At 43.3% G+C, this 27,458-nt stretch overlaps 1 protein-coding gene across 1 annotated transcript in view; it reads left to right on the forward strand.

Annotated features, from left to right (window-relative positions):
• The window catches only part of LOC115142341 (receptor-type tyrosine-protein phosphatase gamma-like), a 334,594-nt gene that overhangs the window by 273,350 nt on the left and 33,786 nt on the right, over nt 1-27,458 (forward strand). Inside the window, exons 8-12 of the mRNA XM_065001902.1 lie at nt 5,630-5,822; nt 9,572-9,756; nt 21,631-21,739; nt 22,073-22,122; nt 22,479-23,253. Coding sequence (XP_064857974.1) covers nt 5,630-5,822; nt 9,572-9,756; nt 21,631-21,739; nt 22,073-22,122; nt 22,479-23,253 — 1,312 coding nt within the window. The remainder of the gene's footprint in view (nt 1-5,629; nt 5,823-9,571; nt 9,757-21,630; nt 21,740-22,072; nt 22,123-22,478; nt 23,254-27,458) is intronic.

Here is a 27,458-nt window from a genome sequence, read left to right on the forward strand (position 1 = left end):
TCCAGGAGCTGTAATTTGCTCACATACCTCATGTGTGATGTCTGTATTTGTGATTGGGTTGGTACAGACATTGTCAGTAATGTGATGGTGCAGTGTCTGTCCTCACATGACCCTTCTCTCCACTCCTCTCCCCATCTCTCCTCCCCAACAGTCCAGAGAACATTTGGCAGACTTACATACTAATGAGGCCAGATGAGTTTGCTTAAGAGTGTGACTGGAGGACGCCAAATGTGGAAGAAGTATTGGCTTTATATAAGGGGACAGAGAGGGAGAGGGAGAGGTAGAGAGGGAGAGGTAGAGAGTGAGAGAGAGATAGAGCTGTGGTGTTGAGGGGTGGCCGAGCGTTGCCCCCTGTCACTGTGCTCTGTGGGTCTGCATTAAACATGTTTATCTGCCAGAGCTTAGTCAAGGCCCAGACAGCTCTGGAGCTGTGGAAGAGAGGAGCTGCCTGGCTCTGGGCCCACAGAAAGATAGGTCACTCCTAGATACAGCTTTATACCACTTGAATACCACTAGCTTACCGTTAGCCTGCTTCATATTCCCCTTACATACTGTCTGGCTAGATAACATACTGGCTGCTACATAGAGCTCAGCTGAAGATTAACCACCCATAGGCAAGAGCATAGTCCTAGTGCTGAATGCAAAATGGCACACTGGTACATAGGTCTTTGTACCCCCAAATGCTAGCAGAAAGGTGGGCAGTCATAGCAGCTGCATGCACAGTACGACTAGCAATAAGACTATCACATAGACATACAACTCTAAAAGGCCATCTGCAGTTGAAACAATAACCAACTGTCATCCCCACCACTGTTTTGGTAAAAAGTTGAGGGATGGAGCTAGAGAAATCTAACCACTCTCAAATTCATGGACAGAGCTTTGGATGCAAGGACTGACCATACATGATATGAAACATTATAGTTCTAAGGCTATAGAGGCTATAGAGTGTTTGTTTACATTTACGTTATTTACTGACATTGGAGTAAAACAAGCTTTATATTTTGGGTTCTGATGGGGTACGACAGTTGAACTAAGCTCATGAGGCATTTATAAGTTATATTCTTCAAGAATCAATGGGTACATATCATTAATTAATGTCCAAAAATAGGTGGACATCTGCAGATTGCCCCTTTACAATAGGGTGTTTATGGGAGCTCACGGTGAATGTTGCTTCCTCAGAAGACAGCAGGTGTCCCATAGCAGGGTAATAGATGGGATTTGTCTGTTGTCATCCTCTGAATTATAAGAGAGCGGAGAGGCAGAGTAGAGAAGATGAAAAGCAGCATGGAGGAACTCTGAGCCTGACCTTTTGGATGATTTGATTTGGCCTGAGATCCAGTCAACAGTGAATAATACTCTGGGATGTATATGGAATATACAATGGTGTTATTTCACTGCGACTCTACAGACCTTCCTGGTCTAAGAAGTATTGTTTGGACTTCCCTGAGAGGCAGGGAGCTAGCTGGCTACCCTGTGCCCAAGAAAGGAAAGGTAACCTGTCTAAATGATTACCGCCCCGTAGCACTCACATCTGTAGCCATGAAGTGCTTTGAAAGGCTGGTCATGGCTCACATCAACACCATCATGCCGAAAACCCTAGACCCACTCTAATTCGCATACCGCCCCAACAGATCCACAGATGACGCAATCTCAATCGTACTCCACACTGCCCTTTCCCACCTGGACAAAAGGAACACCTATGCGATAATGCTGTTCATTGACTACAGCTCAGCGTTCAACACCATAGTGCCCCCAAAGCTCATCACTAAGCTAAGAACTCTGGGACTAAACACCTCCCTCTGCAACTGGATCCTGGACTTCCTGATGGGCCACCCCCCAGGTGGTAAGGGTAGGCAACAACACATCTGCCACGCTGATCCTCAACACTGGGGCCCCTCAGGGGTGCATGTTTAGTCCCCTCCTGTACTCCCTGTTCACCCACGACTGTGTGGCCAGGCACGACTCCAAAACCATCATTAAGTTTGCTGACGACAGACAACCATGAGACAGCCTATAGGGAGGAGGTCAGAGACCTCGCAGTGTGTTGCCAGGACAACAACCTCTCCCTCATTGTGAGCTAGACAAAGGAGCTGATTGTGGACTATAGGAAAAGGAGGGCCGAACAGGCCCCCATTAACATCGATGTGGCTGAAATCGAGCAGGTAGAGAGTTTCAAGTTCCTTGGTGTCCACATTACCAACAACATATCATGGTCCAAGCACACCAAGACAGTTGTGAAGAGGGCATGACAACACCTTTTCCCCCTCAGGAGACTGAAAAGATTTGGCATGGGTCCTCAGATCCTCAAAAATGTCTACAGCTGCACCATCGAGAGCATCCTGACCGGTTGCATCACCGCCTGGTATGGCAACTGCTCGCCATCTGACCGTGCAACAGTGGGTAGTGCTTATGGTCCAGTACATCATTGGGGCCAAGCTTCCTGACATCCAGGACTTATATACTAGGTGGTGGGCCCCAAAAATGGTCAAAGACTCCAGTCACCCAAGTCATGTTCTCTCTGCTACGACACGGCAAGTGGTACCGGAAGTCTAGGACCAAAAGGCTTGTTAACAGCTTCTACCCCCAAGCCATAAGACTGCTGAACAATTAATCATGTGGCCACCCGGACTATTTACATTGACACACCCCCTTTGTTTCTACACTACTGCTACTCACTATCTATTATCTATGCATAGTGTTAGGTTCTAACTAAACAGAGTAAAAGAGTCACAGATGCTTAGTAAAGCTTAAACCAAGTTTATTCACCCACTGGGTCATACAGCTGCATAAGACAAAAAACATATTCACACAAACGCTAGTATTTAACCCTTTCTCATAATCTGAGCCCCTCCTTACACATCTGAACAGCAAATACACCCCTGTTTGCTATCCAGAAGATTAGTGATGTATGTTCTTCCGCACTTAATCTAACATGACCTCTGCCCAAAATCCTCACTCCTCCTCAACTCACGGCTGTCCTGTTGACTTGTACCAGACTGTGTCTCTTCTCCTCCCATAGGATCCCTGATGGCTAACAATAACATATCCTGACAGAATGTAAATGTTCTCTATTCCCCTCTCTACCTCAGTGACATGGATAAGAATATTTAATATTTTCCCGTTTATAAGTCAGAACCCATCAACACCCGCACATTGACTCGGTACTGGTACCCCCTGTATATAAACTCGTTATTGTAATGTCCATTTCTTGTGTTACTTTTAGATTTTATTTTATTTTTTACTTTAGTTTATTTTGTAATATTTTCTTAACTCGATTTATTGAACTGCATTTTTGGTTAAGGGCTTGTTAGTAAGCATTTCACGCTAAGGTCTACTACACCTGTTGTATTCGGCGCATGTGACAAATACATTTTTATTTGATTGATTTTATTTCATCGACACAAAACCTGGGGGATGTTTAAGTCATGCAATGAGCAGGACGGGGACTTAAAGGGGAAGTGACTTCAGCAGATGCTCTATCCATCCAGGCAGCACATCCTTCCTTCCCTTCAGTGGGATCCCTTAACCTTAATGTTCCTATCTTCTATCCTCCGGATGTTTACCCCTGACCATTTAGTCAGTCTTTTTTAACATTTTTAACTCGGCTTTGATGTCTATACCACTTTTTCTGTCCTGTGGTTTAAAAAAAAAAAACTTAATTGGCCAAGATGAAAGAACGTGGAAAGAAGAAACAGTGTACTCCCTCTCCCCTGTCTGTCTATGTCTTTCTCTCTCTCTCTCTCTCTCTCTCTCTCTCTCTCTCTCTCTCTCTCTCTCTCTCTCTCTACCTCCCTCTCTCGATCCCTCCTTCAGTCTTTGTCTTTTGTTCTTGATCAGTGGTGGAAGTAGGTCATTGGGAGTGACAGACGTAGCTTAGGGGTGGCTTTTACAGCAGATCGATGCTCAGCTATTCCACAGCGACAGCGCCGCCTAATATGCTTCCATTTGTAGCATCTGGATCTTGTGTGTGTGTGTGTGTGTGTGTGTGTGTGTGTGTGTGTGTGTGTGTGTGTGTGTGTGTGTGTGTGTGTGTGTGTGTGTGTGTGTGTGGAGGCTGTAATGGCTGTTACCATGCCAGGCCACTTAACCCCTGCTCTCCCCATCACAGAGGCCTTTCTCACCCCTCACAGAAGTGTGTGTGCACGTGTGTGATGGTGTTCTTGCGTGAGTGTGTGCGATGTCACTCCTGGAAGGATTAGTCTTCAATCGCGCTGTGCTTTCCACACAAAGAAATCCTTTGGCAAACCTGGAAGTGATTCAAATCCCAATAACCTGTTTTTTAAGGGGGTGTTGCCATATTAGGGATTAGCAGATTGTAGTCTGATTAAGAGATTTGGTGGAGAGCAGCGTATTGCTTTGACACGACCTGGCGTGGGCTTTTCTGTGCCAGGGCTGGAGGCTACCATATTTAACAGATCAGCCATTATGGCTAATGCAGCCTGTAGATTAAAGGACATGGCCGATTTTAGATTACAGGTGTCCTGCCAAAGAATAGAAGGTACAATATGTTCCATTCTGATGGAACACACCAATGCTATAATGTCAGATGAAAGAGATTTGTGGTGCGCACACACACACACACACACACACACACACACACACACACACACACACACACACACACACACACACACACACACACACACACACACACACACAGACTCTTACCCTTCACAGCCAATGTGAGGGGCAGTCATTGAACTGAGTATTCCCCAGGCCTCCAGTCTCAGTCTGCTTAGTAAACAGACAGAGAGCTGAGCAGACAGGGAAGTGTTCCAACCATAGAGTTAGGAATTACAATTCTTTAATTGATAGGATCTCTATGATTCCAACCCTCACTTTGTAACCAAACCGACCACTTGTTTATCCCACAACCTCTCACACACTAAGGAAATGAGACCCTTCCTCCATACATCTAGCCATCTATCTATATATCTTTCTTCTTTCTCTCTTTCTCCACCCATTTTCACTCTAAATCGACTGTTTTTTTTACATGTGCAGTCTCAGCTCACATTGTTTCTTTAGCCGTTGGCATGCCATCATGATGTTGAAGGACAGATACTCCCAGACATTACTTTCATCATCTGAAACGGCAGCTATGAAACCGTTCGACAGATTATTATGATTATTCCCTGGGTTCTAGCACCTGGTCAGAAAGCGTGGTTATTCTGGGTTGAAGAGAGGAGGGGGACAGCTGGTCATGTTTTAATGTTTGCCTCAAGAACACTATTCCTACTGATTAGGCTGGGCTAACTTGGCCCTGCATGCCTCTAAGCCCCACAGCCCCACAGCCTTACAGCTAGGAACAAGATCACATCATTATACTGTACATGTATGGGCAAAGGATAAAAGGAGCTGCTAGAAAGATGCCATGAACAAATTAACAGTTCAAATGATGTCAGAGGTTTTAATATCCTCAAAATTTAGTAATTTCTCTCCTCCCTAATGTGTGTGTTTTCCTTCGTCCTCACTCTCTCTTTCTCTAACTCTCTCTCTCTCTCTCCCTCTCTCTTTCTCTAACTCTCTCTCTCCCTCTCTCTTTCTCTAACTCTCTCTCTCCCTCTCACTCTCTCTTTCTCTAACTCTCTCTCTCCCTCTCACTCTCTCTCTCCCTCTCACTCTCTTTTAGCTAGAGGCGTTCTACTCCATCTTCACCACAGAGCAGCAGGACCATGTGAAGTCTGTGGAGTACCTGAGGAGTAACTTCCGGCCAATCCAGAGCCTCGATAATCGCGAGGTCTTCAAGTCCGCAGTCAGAGACGCCTGGCTACCTGACCTGACGGACAGCCTGGGAAACCCGTATGGAACCGAGGCATCCAAAGGTAGGGCGGGACCTCACACACCATTGGATACTGTGCATCCTTGTTACAGTCCAATCCAAGTTAATTTTATTCTAAGTAACGCTGAGGAGAGAAACATTATTGCTTTTGTTTTCAGAGTCAAATTCAATTCACGGACTGGAGCACTGCACATTGTTGCTCTCCAGTGAACTCTTGGTTATGCCAAAATGCGGATGCCTCAGAATCCCTAAGGTACAATCCAACATATCATGACTCTACCATTGTGGAATATTCTCTGGTGGTTTAGGACAAATGAGGAGTGTTACTCTCCTACCATACAGTACTGGGAGGCCCACCAATGGCCAGTCTTTTACTGGCTCGTTACTGGTTCTAGTACATCATGTCTTATAACATGTCAGGGAGTGTGTGTGGCTATATGCCTGAAGACTCCTGTGACCCTCTCACACAGTCAGCTAGCATCTGTCTGAGCTGCATGACCACATCAACCAGGCTGCTTTTCTGTCTCCAACCTCAGAATTGAATGTCAATATAAAAAATGAAGATGCGCACACACACATTGTACATGGACCCACACACATTACTGTAATGCACACAGGCAATATGAGTTGTCCTTGAAAGCTGCAGTTGTGCACATTTGCTGGGGGTGCATCTGTCAGACTGAGGGGAGAAATGAACAGAACAGGAGAGAGGAGAGGAGAGGACAGGAGAAGAGAAGAGAGGAGAGGAGGGAAAAGAGTGAAGACAAACAGCGTAACGATGGGCCATATGCTACCTATTCACTCCACTACACAGCCTGCTGCATTACACACAATGACTTTCTGTGTGTGTGTGTGTGTGTGTGTGTGTGTGTGTGTGTGTGTGTGTGTGTGTGTGTGTGTGCGTGCGTGCGTGCGTGCGTGCGTGCGTGCGTGCGTGCGTGCGTGCGTGCGTGCGTTTGTGTGTGTGTGTGTTTGTGTGTGTGTGCGTGCCTGTGTGCACTTCAATGTGTCGAACACTGTCCGACACGGGAAAGCACAATCGTATTGTAATATCATCATTTTTCTCAAAGTTGAGGAGCCCTGTAGAAAAGGGACATTACAGTTCAGCAATGTTCCTAACAGCATGAGTGTTACAGCTGACAAATGACTCAATCCCATCAAATGAAGAACAGACTGTAGCCTAACTTTACCTCCAGCCCAATGAAAAGCACTCTGCGTGTGTGTGTGTGTGTGTGTGTGTGTGTGTGTGTGTGTGTGTGTGTGTGCGTGCGCGTGCGCTGGAAGTCCTTTACTTCATCCCATCTACCCTTGAAACACAAAGCAGAAAGTTATGCAATGCAGTGAAGGACTGGCTACTTGTAAGCCTCTGGTCAAAGAGATATTCTATCCTGTCACCTGGACACAGCCTGCTGGCCTGTAGGAAGGCTGCTAATGAAACAAAGGGAAATCAGGAAGCAGTACTAGCTCCTGGAGAGCCCAATCTCTCAGTAATAATCACAATTATAATTAATTGAAGTGTTCTGAAATAACTATTGTTTAGGAGATTTTCTTTATCATCCATCAAACTAGTTATTTTATTTTATTTATGGGCGTGGAGAATTGATTGGCGGCACAGTGATGGAATAGAGGGAGGGGTGGATGATAATTGGGAGGGAGAGTGTGTGATGGCTGTTCCTTCCGAGAATAGAGGCAAGGAATTGAAACCTAAGGAATTAAATGAGCACCCATGTCTTTAGCTGGGGTGAATTAACCCAGAACTGATCTGTCCCAGAAACACAAGGGTTTGGAGTGGGCTTAGAAGGGGATGGAGGGTCTAGGGTTGGATCCATTTCCCTAGTTAGGATTTGAAGAGACGGCAAGGAAGGGGATGTCAAGCCCTGGAGTAACACATACACAGGTCAGTATTCATCATCACTACACACTGAGTAGGGTTTCTGACCATGGGGTTAAGTCAGGTATTACATCCCACAGGGCACAGACTGTCCACTGTAGACTACTGTATAGTTATTACACAGTTATTAACTCACGGGTATGTGAGTAACCTCCTGAAACTCTGAGGTTCCAGTAAGTCACCAGGTAGCTGGCTCTCTCACTCCTTTCTATTGGCCATTCATCTACCAGCAATGGTTCACAGATCACCTTCCTCCCTTAAACTGCCTCTCACATCTCTTAAGAGACCTCCTCTCTTTTTTTGGTAGCCAGAACGAAAGAATGATATCCTTTGCCATCGCTACCTGTCCCTTGTGTGTGTGTGTGTGTGTGTGTGTGTGTGTGTGTGTGTGTGTGTGTGTGTGTGTGTGTGTGTGTGTGTGTGTGTGTGTGTGTGTGTGTACTCTTTTGTGCTAACGCTCTAATCTATCATAGAGTCCTGAGGGGCTTTGGGGCCAGGGAGGGGTGATGGATATATCCTCTTATGCCTTTCATCACAGAGACACCCCTTACCTACTACCTCACATTCACTTCTCTTTCTTTCTTTCTTTCTTTCTTTCTTTCTTTCTTTCTTTCTTTCTTTCTTTCTTTCTGTCTTTCTTTCTCTCTCTCTCTCTCTCTCTCTTTCTCTCTCTCTCTCTCTCTCTCTCTCTCTCTCTCTCTCTCTCTCTCTCTCTCTCTCTCTCTCTCTCTCTCTCTCTCTCTCTCTCTCTCTCTCTCACACTCACACATACAGAGTGACAGTGCAGGCTGACCCACCACAGCTGGGTGTTATCTAGAGGACACCATGTGTGTGTGGAGGTCAAACAGGTTCCATTGGCCCAGCCAGCCAGGCAGCAGTACAGGGGGAGAAGGGAGTGACTAATCACTTTAGTAATGCCAAACTACATGGGACTATTCATTGGGATATTCATTGATAACCGCATTGCTGCTATTTATGACTAATGAATTTAGTCATACATAATAGGCTATTGTTATGCGTACTTTATCATTCCACAAATATAGTGTACTCACACATATCAATGCAGTTTGTTTAGATCATGTGTTATATTCATCCTCGGGATATTAGTAATATTGATGCTGATGATTAAACTGTAGGCAGTATTTGGTTCCTCAGTCCCATCCATCTGCCTTTACTAGGTGGTGATGACATCTGTTAAGGTGAGGGGATTATGGGAGAAATAGAGCAGATCTCCGTAAAACTTCCCTTTGACTAAAACAGGGTTTGATTATTGAAGTGATGTCTTCAGTTTGCTGACATGTCCACCAGTGATGAACCCCTCTGCTGTGGAGCCTACAGAGCCATGGAGCTGCCTGTGACGCCATGCTAACGCCATGCAGAGCTGAGGAATGGGGGACTCTGCTCATACTGGTCAAACAGAGACATCTAGTGGCCATATGAGGAAACAACACCACTGCTAAGCAAATCAGCTAAATGTTGTATGGAGGCATAGGGAATAGGGAGATATGAAACCAAGATGGAAGGTCTGGAAGATGGTATATATGAGCGCCTGTGTTGTGTTAGCCCTCAGACCGATACTACTGTCTGGTGGAACGACTCCATGACTCCATGACACAACTGCCTCAAAGCACTGTTAACACACAAATCTCTCTCTCCTCAGCACGTCTCTCTCCTCATCATCCTCGGCTAAGTGTCTACATGTACCGTATGTGTGTTTGGAGAGTATACCGTACATACATCTGGGTGTCCATTGCGTGTGTGTGTAGTGGGTCCTCCTATCCTCCTTTGTCTTAGATTACAGATTGTTGTGGGACCACAGTCTCCTCTTTCTTTTTCCCATCTCATTTCTCTCCCCTACTCCATCCCTCACCTCTCTCTCTCTCCCTCCCTCCCTCTTGCAGTGTGCAGCAGTGCTCCCATCAACATGAAGGTGCAGCATCTGAACCACACGGCCCTGGTGGTGCGATGGACCCGGCCAGAGTTCACCTACCACCCGCCAATTATCTCCTTCCTCATCTCCTACAGCTGGACTAAACACGACGAGTCCTACGAGGAAACGCATATCACCGACAGCCAACACAAACTGGTCAGTTACTCTACACCACACCCGCACACACACACAGGCACACACACAAGCACACGCATATAACTTTACCACACACAGTGACAGTACAGAAACTGATGAGATCGACTGACAAATTATGGTAAATTGGCTGCATATTAGACTGCATGTGGAGACTTACTGTAGTGACACTGTTGGTAGTTTGACCTTGAAACTAGCACTGTGAAACATCAACGTAAGGTGCAGAGCCACCCCCCAGAGCAGCAGCGCTGGCATTTTAAACACCCACAGCTCTTTTAATATCCTGCCATTCTGTTCCAATGGGGGCTGGGATTTAATGAGGAGGAGCAGGAGGGAGGGATTCCTGCCTGCTGATAGAGGGAGGGAGAACAAGGGACAGTGGAAGAGAGAACAGAGGAGAGACTTGGCAGTTCTTTTCCTTGAGGGCTGCCCGTTATTAACGGAATATCATCTCCTCATGTACCAAAGCCGCTCTCGTCTCAGCCATTCTTCCTCCTCTCATCACTCCTTCCTGTTCTCTCAGTCTTTTTATTATTTCTCTCAAGCTCCATCTATTTCTGTTTCATTCTCTCTCTCTCTCTCTTTCTCTCTCTCTCTCTCTCTCTCTCGCTTTCTTTCTCCATCATTCCCCTCCCACTCATTCTCTCTATTGTTCTCTCCCTCTCCCCCTCCATCTCTCCTTCTTTTCTTTCAGATTGTCATTTCCATTTGAATTCTCTGTCTTCTCCCTGGGCACCTCCACTATGCGGGTCACATTAGGGAGCGCATGGCACATCCAGGCTTTATGAAACCTATCGTCAGAATCCATGGAAAGGCCCACTATACCACTCCAGCCCTGCCTGTCGTCGGTCTTTACAGCCCTCTCCATTTGTAATAACCGCCGGGAACAGGGCAGACACATCCTTAACTGAATTAATCTGTGCGGAACTTGCATAAATCATGGAGGAGATGGTGGGGGTGAGGGGAGAACAAACGCATTTACTTAATGTAAAATGTAGTTGTGCGGCGAGCCCTCCCTGGCGATCGGACACCGGAGAATGTGACTTATGATAATAGCCATTCCTCATGCATTTAGTGGTGGATTGGACCTCCATCTCCCCGCCGTGGGGATAATTAATGCGTGTTATCTGGAACGCGTCCACCATAAAGAGAAAATAGGAAGGGAGAGAGAGGTGAGTTTGGCTAACGCAGGCCTGTCTCTACCGCCCATATTCAGCCCAGGGTGATTTACATTAAATCCTAATTAAAAATAGGTTATACATTGTTGCTACAGTTTTGCTACAATCGTACCACTCAAGACTGTGGTAAACCCATTGTTTGTCGTCTACAGAAAGCAGGAAAGGAGAGGGAGACAGAGGGAGAGAGGAAGAGGGAACATTTATTTCTCCCATCCTGCTCTAACCTTCATTCTTTGACCTCTGCCCTCTGTGCTGTGTTGGAGTCAAGGGGCAGGCTGTGTTGTGTAGTATTCTAGACTACGGTGTGTGACCTCTCCAGGAAGGTACCCAGAACTCATCTAAGTATGTGTGTGTGTGCATGTTTATTGCTGTTTGCTCTCGCCACCCAACCTAAGTGTACAGTAGGTGTACACACCCTCCTTCTCTATAGCAGACAATGGTGTGTCTGCTAGCTGGATGGGTTTATGTGAAGTGTTCTGTAGACGATTCCACCTTCTGTGTGTGTGAGCACGGCCGTTCGCTATGTGTGTGTGAGCATGGATAACACGGACAATCACTGTGTGTGTGAGCATGGATGGTCTCTCTGTGTGTGTGAGCACGGACGTTCGCTATGTAATTGTGAGCATGGATGGTCTCTCTGTGTGTGTGAGCAGGGAAATTCGCTGTGCCAAACACATCCTCCTTTTGTTCTGCTGGATCAACCACTCAGTGTGCAGCAGGATCCATGCACCCCTGCCCCGACAGAATTTATATTTTAATGCGTGTGTGCGCCAGTGGCATAGCGCAGTTTCACGGCGCCCCCTCCCCCTCACATGAATTGAGCAAAGGTCCACCCCCAACCCAATCATTGTTTTATTTTGCCATGGGGCAGAGAATTTTTTTGTAGCTAATCTCATGCAATTTGATACATTTTGCTATTTTAGAGCTCAGGGACAATCACAACTTTTTCCCGCTAATATTTGTCTTAACATTAGCAACATTTTAAATACAGTGCATTCGGAAAGTATTCAGACTCCTTTACATTTTCCACATTTTGTTACGTTACGACCTTATTCTAAAATTTAGGAAATTGTTTTTTCCTTATGTACACACAATACCCTATAATTACAAAGCAAAAACAGTTTTTTGAATTTTTTGCTAATTTAGAAAAAATACAAAACCGAAATATTACATTTACATAAGAATTCAGACCCTCTACTCAGGACTTTGTTGAAGCACCTTTGGCTACAAGCTTGGCACACCTGTATTTGGGAGTTTCTCTTATTCTTCAAACAGTTGACAACTCAAACAGACATATATTTGCCTCGAAAAATAATTAATAAAATATGGAAAATGATTCATTTGAATCCCCATTTAAAAATAACGATTCTATCAGATCTTATAGAACTCTGACGGAGTTGATGTAAGAGAAAATCTGATGGAGTGCAGTTTTCTTTTACATTCAAGTGGTATACTGATAGAGGAATTCTAAATTCCTTTATGTTTTAATTGCCAAAACCAATTTCGCACTCGTTTCTATTCATTAATGAGGTGTAAGTTCATTAATTATGCATGAAGTAGATCTAGACCAGTCTTAAAAGCCAGGTAAAGAGCGTTTAATTCCAGAGAGTACTGAAGCATACACATTTTTCCACAGGTTATAAACTGAACATGACATCATCAGTTTCCCTCCCTCTCTCCGATTCTTACAAGAGCCCATTGTTTTGTTTTAGGTCTGGAACATCTCCCAGACATTTCTTATCTGTATGAAAAACCATAGCATCGCTCCCCTTTACCATCCCAAGAGGCCCAGACAATTAATTCGTTCTGCTTACATTTTCAGTAACAGCTTAACCAATAACCTTTACTTTTCATACCATAACATAATAGTATTAGAATAAATGGTTCTAATCAATAATGTATACATAATTAATCATCTCAACCACAATTTCCTCTAACAATCCTCCCTTTGATCAAATATTATATATTCAAACCTACATCTAGTTTCCATTTAATCATAAAAATAAAAGTATAAACGAACTTAACTAACCTTTTTATAGAGGTTTATCAGATTATCATATGAATAGACACATAATCAACAAATCAATTATAAATGTTTATCCAACTCTTCACATCTCATTAATCAAATCTAACCTTAACTCCAACTGTTTTTAAACCTACATCAGAATCATAACTCTTCCTTCCGGATTTTCGTCAGACCTTCATTAAAAAAACAGTTTAATCATGGAAACCAATTACAATCTAATTCCCCTTCATCTCAACACTAGCCTCATCAAACATAAATTCCCCACAAATGACAGATCCAGATTCGTCCACTTCCTCTGTAGACATGCCTTCAGTCCTCCACAGGTCAGAACCTGGAATCGGCCCATAACGCACCATCTGTAGTGTCATTGATCTCTCCAGAGTCCTGGAAACAAGGCCTCGCACACAGGGAATTAGACAACAGCCGCATAAAATTAAAACAGTCATGCAGGTGGATACAGCCCAAAACACCGTGATTATAACACTTTTCCATTTTCCAAATGTACTATCAAACCAATAGTCAGGGAAGTATCCACCCCAGAGTTTTCTGCCAACCCGTGAGCCAGGGTGGTCAAAACAGCTGAGGCTTCGGGCACTGATTCGTCCGGAGCTGTGCTACCTGGGATGTAAGACATGGTCCTGATTACCACGCCCATTTCCTCCTTTTATCTAATGCAATTCTATTCTGTCTGGTCTTCCAGCTGGTTGCTTCAGTCTGTTCTACAAAACCTTTAATAACACTTCTGGTAACTATAATTAATCCAGTCTACATTCTTATTGAGAGTAGATCACCAGAAAATGCTTGACTCTAATCCTGTTAGTATCTGATTTCTTGCCTTGAACTCATCCGGCACACCTCGTGGAACCCCAATGTTATCAATATATACTCTGTCGTCAAAAGACCCAGATGGAGCATCTCTTCTCTCTCGTTTGGCTAACTTCATGTCTTGGTGTTGTATGAGTGTAAAAGGCATTCCTAACCAGTCCAATCAGTCGGCAATACTGGCCACAAACTCATTCCCCCGCACAACCACCAGATGGCGACACTGGCCCATTTTATTTTATTGAAATCCCCAGAGTTCAACCAGCCTGTCAATTCAGACATGGTCTCGTCAGTGGTCATATTCTCTGTACTATCTTGGTTCCTGGGGATATAAATAGTGCAAATCAATACAACTGTCATTATCTGGCATTCCTGCTTTCATGAACAGCTTTACCATACATGCCATTCCCTTAGGGGAATTAATTCCGTTCAGTGGGAAAAGGATAGTTGTTAACTGGGGTTTAGCGTTCGCACAGGCATAACATTCTTCTTTAGCCACTGATCTGGCCATATATTGAATCCATTCCAACCATAAGTTGGACTCCCCAAACCCAGTCTCCACCTCTATAACTTCTTTAAGGTCTTTGGTCTGAACTATTCGTACTGGTCCTTTACCCTGGATGATTACACTAGGAATAGCCGTTGTGTTAGAGGGATTGGTTGAACTTCGGCCAATCATATTCTCCTTATCGACTCTAACTTCCGCCACCTGGAACGGTACCATAGTATCAGTTGAAAACTGGTCGAAGCCCACATACCATAACCCGAGGTCCTGAGTATTGACCGCCTTAATGTTAATTCGCACCTTTATACAATACTTCCTCTGCTCGGGAACACAGTCCAAAACGCCAACCCTTACTATACTCCACCTGGTCCCAAATTGAGTGTATGGGTTTACGTAGCCATCCCTTTCAGTGTGAGCTATGACCTGTGTCCACGATCAATATGGGAACCTGCACTGATATCTCTTCTATTTTGGAACAAAATCCTCACCGTCTAAACCATGGGTCAAATTACCACTCTCCGCATATCTAGTAGGACGTGCTGTATCAGGAATATGTCACCCACGATAAGACAGCTCAGACGAACAGCTTCCATGTGAAACCCCACCCTTTCCCCGAGAACACATCACTTAGCAAGAGCCAGACACATCTTCACTTCTATGAACAAAAACAGGGGTGACAGGACAGGGAGGGTTACTTCATTCGAGAGATGGCCCCCGGAATTCTGTTAATTCCAGTTCTCCTCTCGAACACTGTTTATTTCTTCGATAGTGAGATGTATCTTACCCTCCCGCAGTGCGATATGAATCCGGGTGGCCCACGGGACTGGATTGAGTGTCTTCACCTGTAGTTCACCTGTAGTGCATAAACTCTTGGCCATACAGGTTTGGTTAATAAAACAGTTTCTTATTCGTCAAACCAATTAGCTAAAAAAAAAAATGTATTAGTTAATTATCCCGTAGGTTACATCCTATTCTAGAACACTATTTACCCATCCCCCTTTTGTTACCTGGCTCTGCCCAGGTAACAACCTTGCCTTATTCTTATACAATGACTTAGATAAGATTTAGTGAATTATCCTTATGTCTGACATTATCATTTAGGAGTGTCCCTTTCATTTTCCACATGTCCAATTCTCGCTTTTGTCTCCACTCAGTAACTTATCTACACACTATGTTATCTTTGCTCGTCCTGGCCCCCCTTCTAAAACTTCTCTGCTCTCCAACCTTCAAGGTCTCTGCAGTGCGGGGGAGGGCTCTTCTGCCTGCCCGTGGCTGTTTTTCACATTCCCAAATTTGAACTACATGCCTCACTGTTTGTCTTTCTAAACTCATGGATTTTCTTTTAGAAAGAACATGTCTATGAGCGGCTTTTCTATAATGTCCTTAATCAATCTATCTTAATCCTAACAATAATCCTAACTCATCATAGATGTCCTATATTCCTGTTAAATATAATACTATTTAAAAACGTATAATCTAATAAATGCTAACCATATTAAAAATCCTTCCTACACTAACAAGCCCTCTCCTTGGGGACCCTCAGTATTCTATCTGACAATAACATGGATTTAATGTGTTGCAAAGTGTGGAATAAAACTTTGGTCCTGGAAAACAGAGTAAAGCAGAACAAAGCATTCTTATAACCCATCTGGTCCTCTCAGCTATTCTTATCCAGCACCAGGTGGGCACCATGCCACCCTTCACGACAGGGAGAACAAACATACATGGGTCATCCTCAGTCAGTCTTATCCTCCCCTGAAAGCATGCTTCACCTCAGCCTCTCCAACTGGAGCATCAAGCAAAGGCATCATGCCTGAAGCCTTCACCACATCTGTAACAGACTTCTTAAAACACGGTATGATGCAAGCAGCACATCACATCAATAACAAATAATACAAGAATTAGGGTCAGAAATCCAGTAACCACCATACCAGTGTACTTACCTAACCAGGCTCCCAACTCCCAATTTGAACAGTCAGACTCCTCCACCCCCGCCATGGTCCTCATCTCAGCAGATAGTGCATCAAGCCCATTAAGGCCCTTAGATATACTACCATCTGGACTGGTGTTATTAGGAATATACGTGCAACATTGTTCACCGAACATCTTGCAGGCGCCCCCCTGACTAGCAAGAAGCATATCCTAAGCAAGTCTATTCTGTATAAGACAGCCACAAATTGTCCCTACCATCAAAACCAGTCTCCGTGCCTAATTGATCAATAGCTGAATAGTCTAACATTAATTACCTGAATGGGATTTTTAACACAGTGGTGGCAGGTTCGGTCCAGGGGTGGTAGAGGAGTGTGTCTGGCCCTGGTTCGTCTGGGACCTCTGGTTTTGGCAGTACCTTAATAGAAAACACACCCACCGTGTCTGTCCCGGTCCTTTGTAGTCCGGGGGTGTAAGTGCCTGCATCAGAGAGCTTAATAGTTTTGATGATTAGTAGGATTTCATCACCTTTACAAAGTTCAACAGTGCTCCCAGGTTTCCCCCATATCATGGAAAACCTATCCACCTTTGTGGGATTCCCTATGCTATAAGGATATCCTCTTCTCCAGTCCCAGAACTGTCCCAAGTTGGTTATCATGTAATCCCCATACGGACACCCTCCCCCATTACACAGGTAATGTCCCCCGTCTTTTGACACTCCTGTACACGGGTGTTAAAACCAAACAAAAATACCTCAATTTCTTCCCTGCCCTGTTGGCTCAAAAAATGTTATCTTCCCCTATTTATTCTCAATGATGAATATGACTTTCTCTCTGTTACAATACCAACTCCCTAATAGCCCATTCAAAAAACTTCACAGCTAATTGTTATAAGACGGAATCCTGAACCACTTTCTCATTTGCGGTTCAAACAGTTATTCTAACCTCTCAACCAAAACTGCTTCATTTCTAATGAATTTACCTTAAAACTAGTAACTCAATATGACCCCATTCATTATACAAATGACTCTCTCCTGAGGCTGATCAGACCTCAGAAGCCAGACATGATAAGGTCAAAAGGTCATACCATATTAGACATAAAGATCCCTTTATCCTTACAATAGAAATAGTCACCTGTGTGAGCGTGCCTCTAAAACCTAATGACAATTCCCCTTTGACTCAAATCAATAATCATAAGTTTTAAACATCGTCTACGGATATGTTTACTTAAATGACCATGCTACCTTTAGATACAATTAACCCGATAACATTATTATTCAATGCATTACTTTTTCTCTCTGCCGCAAATGTCGTACATTTCGCAGTGTAAGGAATCCGTAATTTAATCCCCGATATTTAATAAATATGCATTCGCATTCTCTCATGGCTCCTTTCATTTACTTATTTTGGGTAACTCTCATCCGTTCCGGAACAAAGAGTTCTATCTAAAACCCGCCAGAACACACTGTTCAACTAAGTTAAATCAAACCCTACAATTGACTATAACCAATAAACAAATAAACAAAACACTTTTATCTCAACTTCTGAAAGGTTACTCGAAGCCTTGATACACACACTAACAGCCATACAGTTTGCTCCGTTATCCCCAGTCCCTGGTGACAAAAGTGTCTCGCTAGTGACGTCATCATCAAGCGCTCAACCTGCCAATTCGTAGCGACTTCAAATGGATTGTAAATAATTCTTGTTCGATTAACCAAACCTAATTTATCACATCTGTTCAAATCCTGAATTATAATTTACCACCCCAACCAACATCTCTAAATTCGCCAATTTTATAAAAGCTTTTCGATTGGCATAAATCATAATTGTCTCTTTGTTATCATTTAGAATCCATTTTGCTCTAAATACCTGTCTCGTCTTTGACTTAGTATTTGAATTACAACTCTATTCCCAATACGTTATTCACTTGTCTAATTACAAACTCAGACCAGCCTCAAAAATGTCTTGTCTCTGGGAACAGGGAAATCCCCTTAACCCAAACTTTCACTCCTACAACGACACCCAATAATTCTGATGATCCCTTCACATCGTTCGTTTTAAATCTCTTGATGTATCATGTAACTTATTTTTCTATCTTCGAATTGTCGTCCCACAATATTTTTTCCACTGTCATACACTCAAACCACTGTGATTACCGTGCACTGTCCCTTTAAGATAAGACATTTTATTTGTTCCCCGCAATGAGGACGGAATTCAGATCATTTTTAGAATACGTTACTTTTTGTTCAATTTCACTGGCGTTACCTTAACCAAAAATCAATACTCGGAAAAACAATCACAACTTTTTACGATTAAACTATTCTTACCTAATTTATAGTCCAAAGCGGTGCAATATATAGCCCCATTGAGTGTCTAGCAATTCCGTTGCTGGCTTATAGACACAAATCTGCCCGCCTTTGTAAAATATATATTCCCTATTCAGATTGAGTTCAGTTTTAAATTCTAATCATCAGAGTAAACCCAACCGAACTTCTCAACTTACTATATCCTAACATTTAAACGCCATGTTTTTGTGTTAAACTTCTCATGTCAATTGACTCACAAATAGCCACAACGTCCAGGCAGGCTGGAACTGCATCGTATCTCCCCGTTATCCCCTCCATTCAACTCCAGGCAACTCTCTCTCTTCTATGATACATCTATTTAACTACGACTCCCATCTCAATACATTATTCCACCAGATCATTTTGGGCGAAATAGCGTTTTACATCGAAATTGTCTCGCCATTATTTTAAATGACTTCTTTTATCAATTCTTATCTAGAACACATAATATCCGTTCAGTTATATCTTTTGCAAACACTGGCGACCGTATTTTTCAGGCAAAACATGCAAATAGGTCAATTATGATCTAAAATCAATTTTAGTTAAATACCTCGGCCGGGAACCGAACCGTGGATTACCGTTGGTGAGACTGTTGCGCTCACCACTCCCCTACTAGTACAATGGAATTGACTGAGACTCTCCGCAAATATACCCATTTTCACAGTTATCTGTATTTGTTACTCCGTCCCATTCTCTTTTTTTTTTGCTTCCGAAAGCCAAACTCTGACTGTGTATAACCCCTGTTTATTCTGCTTTTTCACATTATTACCACATTCCTTATGTATCTGTTTTATAAGGGATTCCAGCTTATCTACCTTTAGACGGCCATCAAAATCATATTTTTTTTTTTTAATCTTAGACAGAAATCGATGTTTCTCTTGTCTTTCTGTGCCATGTAACGCTCGTCTCCCGTCAGTTCTGGGGCTTCTTTCGAGGCATTTCTCCCCATTCTTAATCCTTACCGTTACTAGTAGCTATGGTCTTTAGACACTTATCTATGCCCTTCTATATAATTTTAAATTCTATGTGCGTGCAGTTCTATAAATTTGTAATTTACCGTTACTTAGTTACTTCTAGTTACTATTCTGTCTGCCTATGTGTGTGTCCCTTTAAAAATAATCAGTATGTATTTTCCATCCTGTGAACCGCGTCCATAGAAGACTTTTGATCGGACATCACATTTCACCCATAGGATATTCCTTTTGGGACTTTCAACGTTAATGTCTCGAATCTCACTACTCTAGACTAAGTTGACCTCTCCTGTGAACCACGTCTATAGAAGACTTTTGATTGGACATCCCATTTCACCCATAGGATATTCCTTTTGGGACTTTCAACGTTAATGTCTCAAATCTCACTACTCTAGACTAATCACTTATCATTTGATATTAATTTCTTTCAGCATTGTACAGGTTCATTTATTCTGTTCGCCTAGAATTACCCTGCCTTCTCACCAAGTCTAATTTATCCTCACCTGTTTTAACATATCTATCTGCTACTTTCCACAGTCCGCTTCCCATATAGAGATAGACTATTAGGTAAAAACTTTATTTAGGTATGTTTATTGAATTATTGGCCACCCTATTTGTACGGAACAAGCGTCCTAATTCTCCAATGCGTACTATATCACTCCTTAATAATCCTTCTGGTTTGCAAGACCAGGCTTTATTAAGCTCTAGTTTATTTGTTGGTAGCGCACCTTACCTCAGGTCAATTTCGGACCTGCTTCCATTTTATCGATATCCTGGTTAATACCCCCGGTAGAAACCCATTTTATGTGTTCGGAATATTCAAGCACCTATTATTGATCAAATTCAACTCCTTCATAACATTTTAATCAATAAATATCCTAAATAATCCCTCCCAAATTCGAGAATAAAAGCTACTTTACCTGCTGCCGACTGGGATAAGCATTGTTCGTTTGAATCTAGTCACCCTCTCTGTCCTCTGTGATAATACGCAGGCCTGTTTCAATTTTAACCTCAATTCAGAGGTCAGGTCTTTAGTAAAACGAGTCAAAAACTCGTCCGTGCACGAGTTTCAGCGTATTACCTTCAGATAACAGGTAGAGATATTTAGATCCGGCTCGAAGGACCAAATTGATAGAGGAATTCTAAATTCCTTTATGTTTTAATTGCCAAAACCAATTTCGCACTCGTTTCTATTCATTAATGAGGTGTAAGTTCATTAATTATGCATGAAGTAGATCTAGACCAGTCTTAAAAGCCAGGTGAAGAGCGTTTAATTCCAGAGAGTACTGAAGCATACACATTTTTCCACAGGTTATAAACTGAACATGACATCATCAGTTTCCCTCCCTCTCTCCGATTCTTACAAGAGCCCATTGTTTTGTTTTAGGTCTGGAACATCTCCCAGACATTTCTTATCTGTCTGAAAAACCATAGCATCGCTCCCCCTTTACCACCCCAAGAGGCCCAGACAATTAATTCGTTCTGCTTACATTTTCAGTAACAGCTTAACCAATAACCTTTACTTTTCATACCATAACATAATAGTATTAGAATAAATGGTTCTAATCAATAATGTATACATAATTAATCATCTCAACCACAATTTCCTCTAACATATACACAGTAGCAATTGTGTTTTTCCTCAGTTGCTTTATGACTCTTAACCTAATTATATGTAACATTTCAACAAAAATTCATATTCTAAGAAGCAGATGGAGTTGACAGTTTATGGTTGTGACCATGGTGATTCCAATATTGTTTGTTTAAATCTATCAAAAGTAGAGAATTTTACAGACCATGAGTGGTCTTGCTGCACTACATGTATTGAGGACATGAATAAGGGGTCCTTATGGTATAGCTGATTCTGCATATTTCTGATTAATTTAGGATTTTAGACAAATCTGATGGAGTTGACCAAATCTCCGAACACGTCTTTTAAGAATCACAGTTTTGAGATAAATATTCTTTAAAGTTACAGAGCGTTACTGCAAAAAACTACATGAGCTAATTGTTCATTTATTGGCGTGTTCATATTATATCTCAAAGCTTGTGGGCCACCCTGCCTTGCGATGGCTGCGTGGGGGGGTGTTTGTGTGTTACAGGAAGCTGTCATCACTCCGGTGTCTCCAGACGTGCTGTATCTGTTCCGGGTGCAGGCTGTGTGTATGAATGACATGCGCAGTGACTTCAGCCAGAGCATGCTCTTCAGAGGTGACTCTTCCTCATTATCATCCTCCTCATCATCTTCTGTCCTTCATTTTTCCTTTTCACTTTTCTAAAAATAATCTGTAAATATTTCCCTCACATTTCATCACAGTCTATATTTATCTCTAATCTCTTTGTCTCTTGTTTTGTTCCCTTATTGTCTTGTTTAGTGATGCAGAGTTGCCTCTACTCTTTCCCCTCCTCATCACGATATCTCTGTCTGTCTAAATGCGATTTGTTGCATAGCTAGAAACAATAGCGGTATTACACTGTCTATACAGTAACATATATTTTGAGTTATCATTGGCTAACAAGTTTCATGTTATGTTCTCCTTTCAGCTAACACAACCAGGATATTTGAAGGGACGAGGATAGTGAAGACTGGGATGGTGAGTGCTGCGTGAACCCTCTGTAGTACTACCTCTCTCCAACAGAGAGCAGCACTGTCTCATTATTAAAGCTCTTTGCTGGAGAGCATGCTCTGTCACTCCGATACTGTCAACTCCAAAGACATTCATTTTATCTACAGACCACAGATATAAATTAAATGTCCTATGTCAGTAATGTGCAGATAACAGATGATGTACTTGATTGCTTTTTATTTTCAATTGATGAAACAGTTCCACATAATTATGTCACGTGGCTATTATGTCATTACATTTTTCAATCACTTGTCTCTTTTCCCTCCCTCTCCTTCCCACTCACCTTTTTTTCACCTCTCCCTCTCCCTACTTTCTCTTTCCAGCCCACTGTTTCCCCAGCCTCCTCGGCAGACATGGCTCCCATCAGCTCCGGCTCCTCCACCTGGACCTCCTCCGGCCTCCCCTTCTCCTTTGTGTCAATGGCGACAGGCATCAGCCCCTCCTCCAGTGGTAGCCAAGCGACGGTGGCGTCCGTGGTGACTAGTACCCTACTGGCAGGGCTAGGGTTCAGTGGTGGGGTCATCTCCTCCTTCCCCAGCTCTGTGTGGCCAACCAGAGCCCCATCCTCCAGCCAGAATCCCACCGCTGCCACCCCTCGTCAGCCCACCAGCGAACCAGCGGCCTCCCAGAGCACAGACGCAGCCAAAGACAACGGGGAGGACGGGGAGAAAGGTGCCAAAGGTGAGGGAGAGGAGGGAGAGAAAGAAGGAGAGGAGGATAAGGAGGAAGACGAGGAGGAGAAAGAGAAGGAGACGAAAGAGAAGAAAGTGATGGCAGACAAGGTAGAGAAGCAGACGGACAGCACGGTAGTGAAAGAGCCGCCCACGGCCGCACCAGCCTCGACTGCCAAAGAGAAAGGAAGAGAAGGAGGGGAGAGTGAGACTGAAACTAACACCAGCAGCACTACGCCCTCTAGTGCTGAGGAGGACCAGCTGGTGACACACACACAGAGTATGGTGAAGACAGACACAGTGGTGCCCCCTACCTTGGAGCTAGGGAATGACACGGCAGAGTTCACAGCCCCAGACAGCCCCTCCCCCACCCTCCGGCCCAGCACAGGAAGGGACAAAAGCCCCTGGCCATTCTCCATACACACAGGTGAGCACAGGCATTATAGTGGCGTCTCTTTTTTTTAATGTAACCTTTATTTAACTAGGCAAGTCAAATTCTTATTTGCAACTGCCTACCCTGGCTAAACCCAGACGACGCTGGGTCAATTGTATCAGGGACTGCAGTGACGCCTCTTGTTCTGAGATGCAGTGTCTTAGATCGCTGCGCCACTCGGGAGCCCTTTCTTCAGTACATTCTGAGAAAAATAATGAAAGGGCATCAGAGCTGGACCAAATTGTACTCCCTGTCTCAACTTGTGATCTTTTTCCTTTCTTCAGTATGTGATTCCTCGTATTACATTTGAATTATTTAGCAGTTATCCAGAGCGACTTACAGGAGCAATTAGGGTTACGTGCCTTGCTCAAGGGCTCTGGAATTCAAACCAGCGACCTTTTGGTTACTGGCCCAACACTCTCAATCACTAGGCTACCTGCCGCTTTATAATAAGACTATAAAGTGTAAAGGAATATGACAGCCTTGTATTAGACATATTTTACCATGGTTAAGTTGTAATGTTTGTTCATACCCACTTACACGCACACTAATGCCTACAAACCCTCTTGTGCTTGTACTGAATGACATACTGTAGGTGTTGAGCAGTGTTAGGTTGCTATTGAAAATACATTTAGCAGAAGCTTGGTAGTAGTTGAACTAAATTAAAATATTGGTATTGTAGCGGTGTAGCTAACTTCCGGAAATACACACTACTTTTTTTGCATCAAATGAAAAATGGACGTGCCTAATTCTCACTTGAAACATCGTTTTTACGTTTAATAAGCAAAATTACACATTCTGTTAACATCTGACTCCAGTGTGATCTGTTCTTGCAATTTGAAGTCCGTAACCAGGTTTCCATCCAACCTTTTTATGCGAGTACGTGTCGGATACCAAATGTAATGACAGGTCTGATGGAAACTAATATTTGTCGGTAAACTTTCCAAATCTTGACACAACAAAATTCACTAGGATCTTATTGCGTCGGTGCAATTAATTATCAGAGAAATGTCGGTGGAATCACTTTTATGAGCATATATTGATATAATAACCATCATATGGAAGTTAACTTGGAGTCACGCGATGACATGTTGTGTTGTCCTCCTACTACGACTCGTCGGGAAAGAATGCAGTTTAATAGTCTACAGATTCAATAGGTTATGAATTTCACAGGGTGCTGAAAGTGCAAGGTGATGAGCTTGATGTCTTATTCTGGTGACATGATCAATAAGTTAGCCCTAAATATTTCTAATACTATTTCTAAAGCATTATATTTGGACACTCATTGAACCCTAAACCTCAACTAAATCTTGTAATAAATAATGTGGAAATGGAGCAAGTTGAGATGATTAAACTGCTTGGAGTAACACTAGATTGTAAACTGTCATGGTCAAACCATATTGATGCAGTAGTAGCTAAAATGGGGAGAAGTCTGTCTATTATAAAGCGATGGTCTGCCTTCTTAACATCACTATCAACAAGGCAGGTCCTACAGGCCCCAGTTTTGTCGCACCTTGACTACTGTTCAGTCGTATGGTCAGGTGCCACAAAAAATGACTTAGGAACATTTCAATTGGCTCAGAACAGGGCAGCACAGCAGGTCCTTGGATGTACACAGAGAGCTAATATTAATAATATGCATGTCAATCTCTCCTGGCTGAAAGTGGAGGAGAGGTTGACTTTATCACTACTTTTATTTTTGAGAAGTATTGACATGTTGAATGCACCGAGCTGTCTGTCTAAACTACAGGCACACACCTCAGACACCCATGCATACCCCACAAGACATGCCACGATGTCTCTTCACAGTCCCCAAGTCCAAACCAGACTATGGGAGGCACACAGCGCTACATAGAGCCATGACTACACGGAACTCTATTCCACATCAAGTAACTGACGCAAGCAGTAAAATTAGATTTAAAAAACAGATTAAAAAAACGCCTTATGGAACAGAGAGGACTGTGAAGCAACACAAACATTGGCACAGACACATGCACAGACACACACACACACACACACACACACACACACACTATACATACATATGGATTTAGTACTGTAGATATGTGGTAGTGGTGGAGTAGGGGCCTGAGGGCACACAGTGTGTTGTGAAATCTGTGAATGTATTGTAATGTTTTAAAATTGTATAAACTGCCTTAATTTTTGCTGGACCCCAGGAAGAGTGGGGATAATGGGGATCCATAATAAATACAAATACAAAAATACTTGGCTACCGTTTGACAAATAAAAATAATCTCGCTCTTTTGTCCATAATAATCTCATCATGTAGGCTATACCCGCACTGTATCTGCCAGCTGTTGGCTATAGCGCACGTGCCAAGACCAGAGTGGGTACAGTTGCTATATAACACACATTTGTTTTGAGAAATCCATCAATAGAGTTGAAAATGCGATGGAAGCCCATTTAACTTGGATTTTTTATTCGGTACATGGGAATATAACCGAAAAAACGATATTTATGTGCACTATGTCATCACGCACATCATTTTATCTGCAACAAGTCAATTTGATGGAATCACAACTCTGATGGGAATATGCACATATTGTTTTTATGCAGATTTTTGAATATTTGCATGAAAATCTGTCACCAATTTGAATGGAAACATAGCTCATGACATGTCAGATTTAGTTTAGCCTGAGCAGCCGCTAGTGGGCGCTATAGATCTACCAAAACTTGTGTTGAGTGGAGTAAAGTGATCTGCCCAGGAAAGCTCTCTACATACTGAAAGACTGTGGCTAATGCTGAGATACACTGCTGGAAGGAAGTAGGCTTCTAAACTGCCACTGTATTGCAGACAGCCTTAACTACAGTATGCCGTGTACAATATTGATTAGGTCTGCTGGGTTATTCTGTCATTTACATTTTATGGAAAACCAGTGACATTATAGCTATTTCTGTTACCTACTTGGTTTACAATTTGATGAATAAATATGAGTGACTCCCAAAGACAAGGACTCATATTAAACATGTGTTTGATAGACATTTCTGGTGGGATAGGACCTTCCCCTCTTCCCTTCCTTGTTTTCTGTTCCACCTCTCTCTCCTTCATTATCTCTTCCACTCCCCTTACCCTCCTCTCTCATCTTTCCCACTTTCTCTCCTTTCCTATATTTCCCTTTGCACCTCTGTTTTTCCCTCCACCTCTTTCGATCGCTCTCTATTTATTTCTCTCTCACATTGTCTTTCTCACTCCCCTTCTCCCCATCCTTGTTGTTTCCCATTCTTTCTCTTCCTCCTTCCTCCTCTCTCTCCCTCCTTGGTGTTGTCTTTAGGCTGAGTGCTGGCCTACTTTCAGACCCAGCGAGATGAGCTCGGAGCAGAGACACCGCTGCAGGGGAAAAACCTCTGCTCCATTTATAACTCCCTGCCTGGCACTAGAGTCATGTAGGCCTTGTGTGCATTGGTGTGTGAGTCTGTGTGAGTGTGTGTTTGGCTGCATGTGTGTGTGGTGACCCGTGTGTGTATCCTTCGATGCAGGTTTGTTACTGGCTGTGTGTGCATTATCGCGTTTGTGTGTTTGCCCCTGTTCGTCCGTGTGCACTTCCGCTGGCGCTGTGTTTTGGGACGACTCGTCTTAGAGTGAGAGGCAGACAGGAGAGAGCAGAACAGAGAAGACTGGAGCAGCACACAATGGTTCCCCTGCCAGTATGGTGTGTGTGGATGGTAGGGAGCGAGAGAGCGGCTGTGGTAGCGGCTGGCTGTGCTGCAGTGCAGGGGACTGCTGTTTCGGCCTCCAGGGCTACCCCCACTGTGTCACTGCCACTACCACCCGGGCTCCTGCAGCAGAATAAAGCCATGGTGTCCGGGAACAGCACAGCAGGAAAACCAGCCCTGGGTAGGTAGGGTTGGGGGGTTAGCGTGGAGGGGGGGCTGGCTCAGGATGTTTGGGATCTAAGTGGAGCACTTATCTGGGTAGCAAGATAAGCTGGCTATGTAGCACCAGGGTTGCCTTCATAAATAAACAGATTATGATTTTATTACTGATGTTCTAATAGTCTCCAATATCAATTAATCTTTGTTGTTGTTGACCATGTTGACCACCTGTGTGTGTGTGCCTATTAAATATGATCCAGGATTGGATTGTTCCTGTCTGTGTAAAGCACCAGTCTAGATATAGTAGGTTAAGGGGCTGATGATGATGTTGATAGCCACACTACCTACCAAAATCTAACTTTAGA

Source organism: Oncorhynchus nerka, linkage group LG15 (assembly GCF_034236695.1).
Source record: "Oncorhynchus nerka isolate Pitt River linkage group LG15, Oner_Uvic_2.0, whole genome shotgun sequence".
In the NCBI taxonomy this organism is placed as follows: Eukaryota; Metazoa; Chordata; class Actinopteri; order Salmoniformes; family Salmonidae; genus Oncorhynchus; species Oncorhynchus nerka.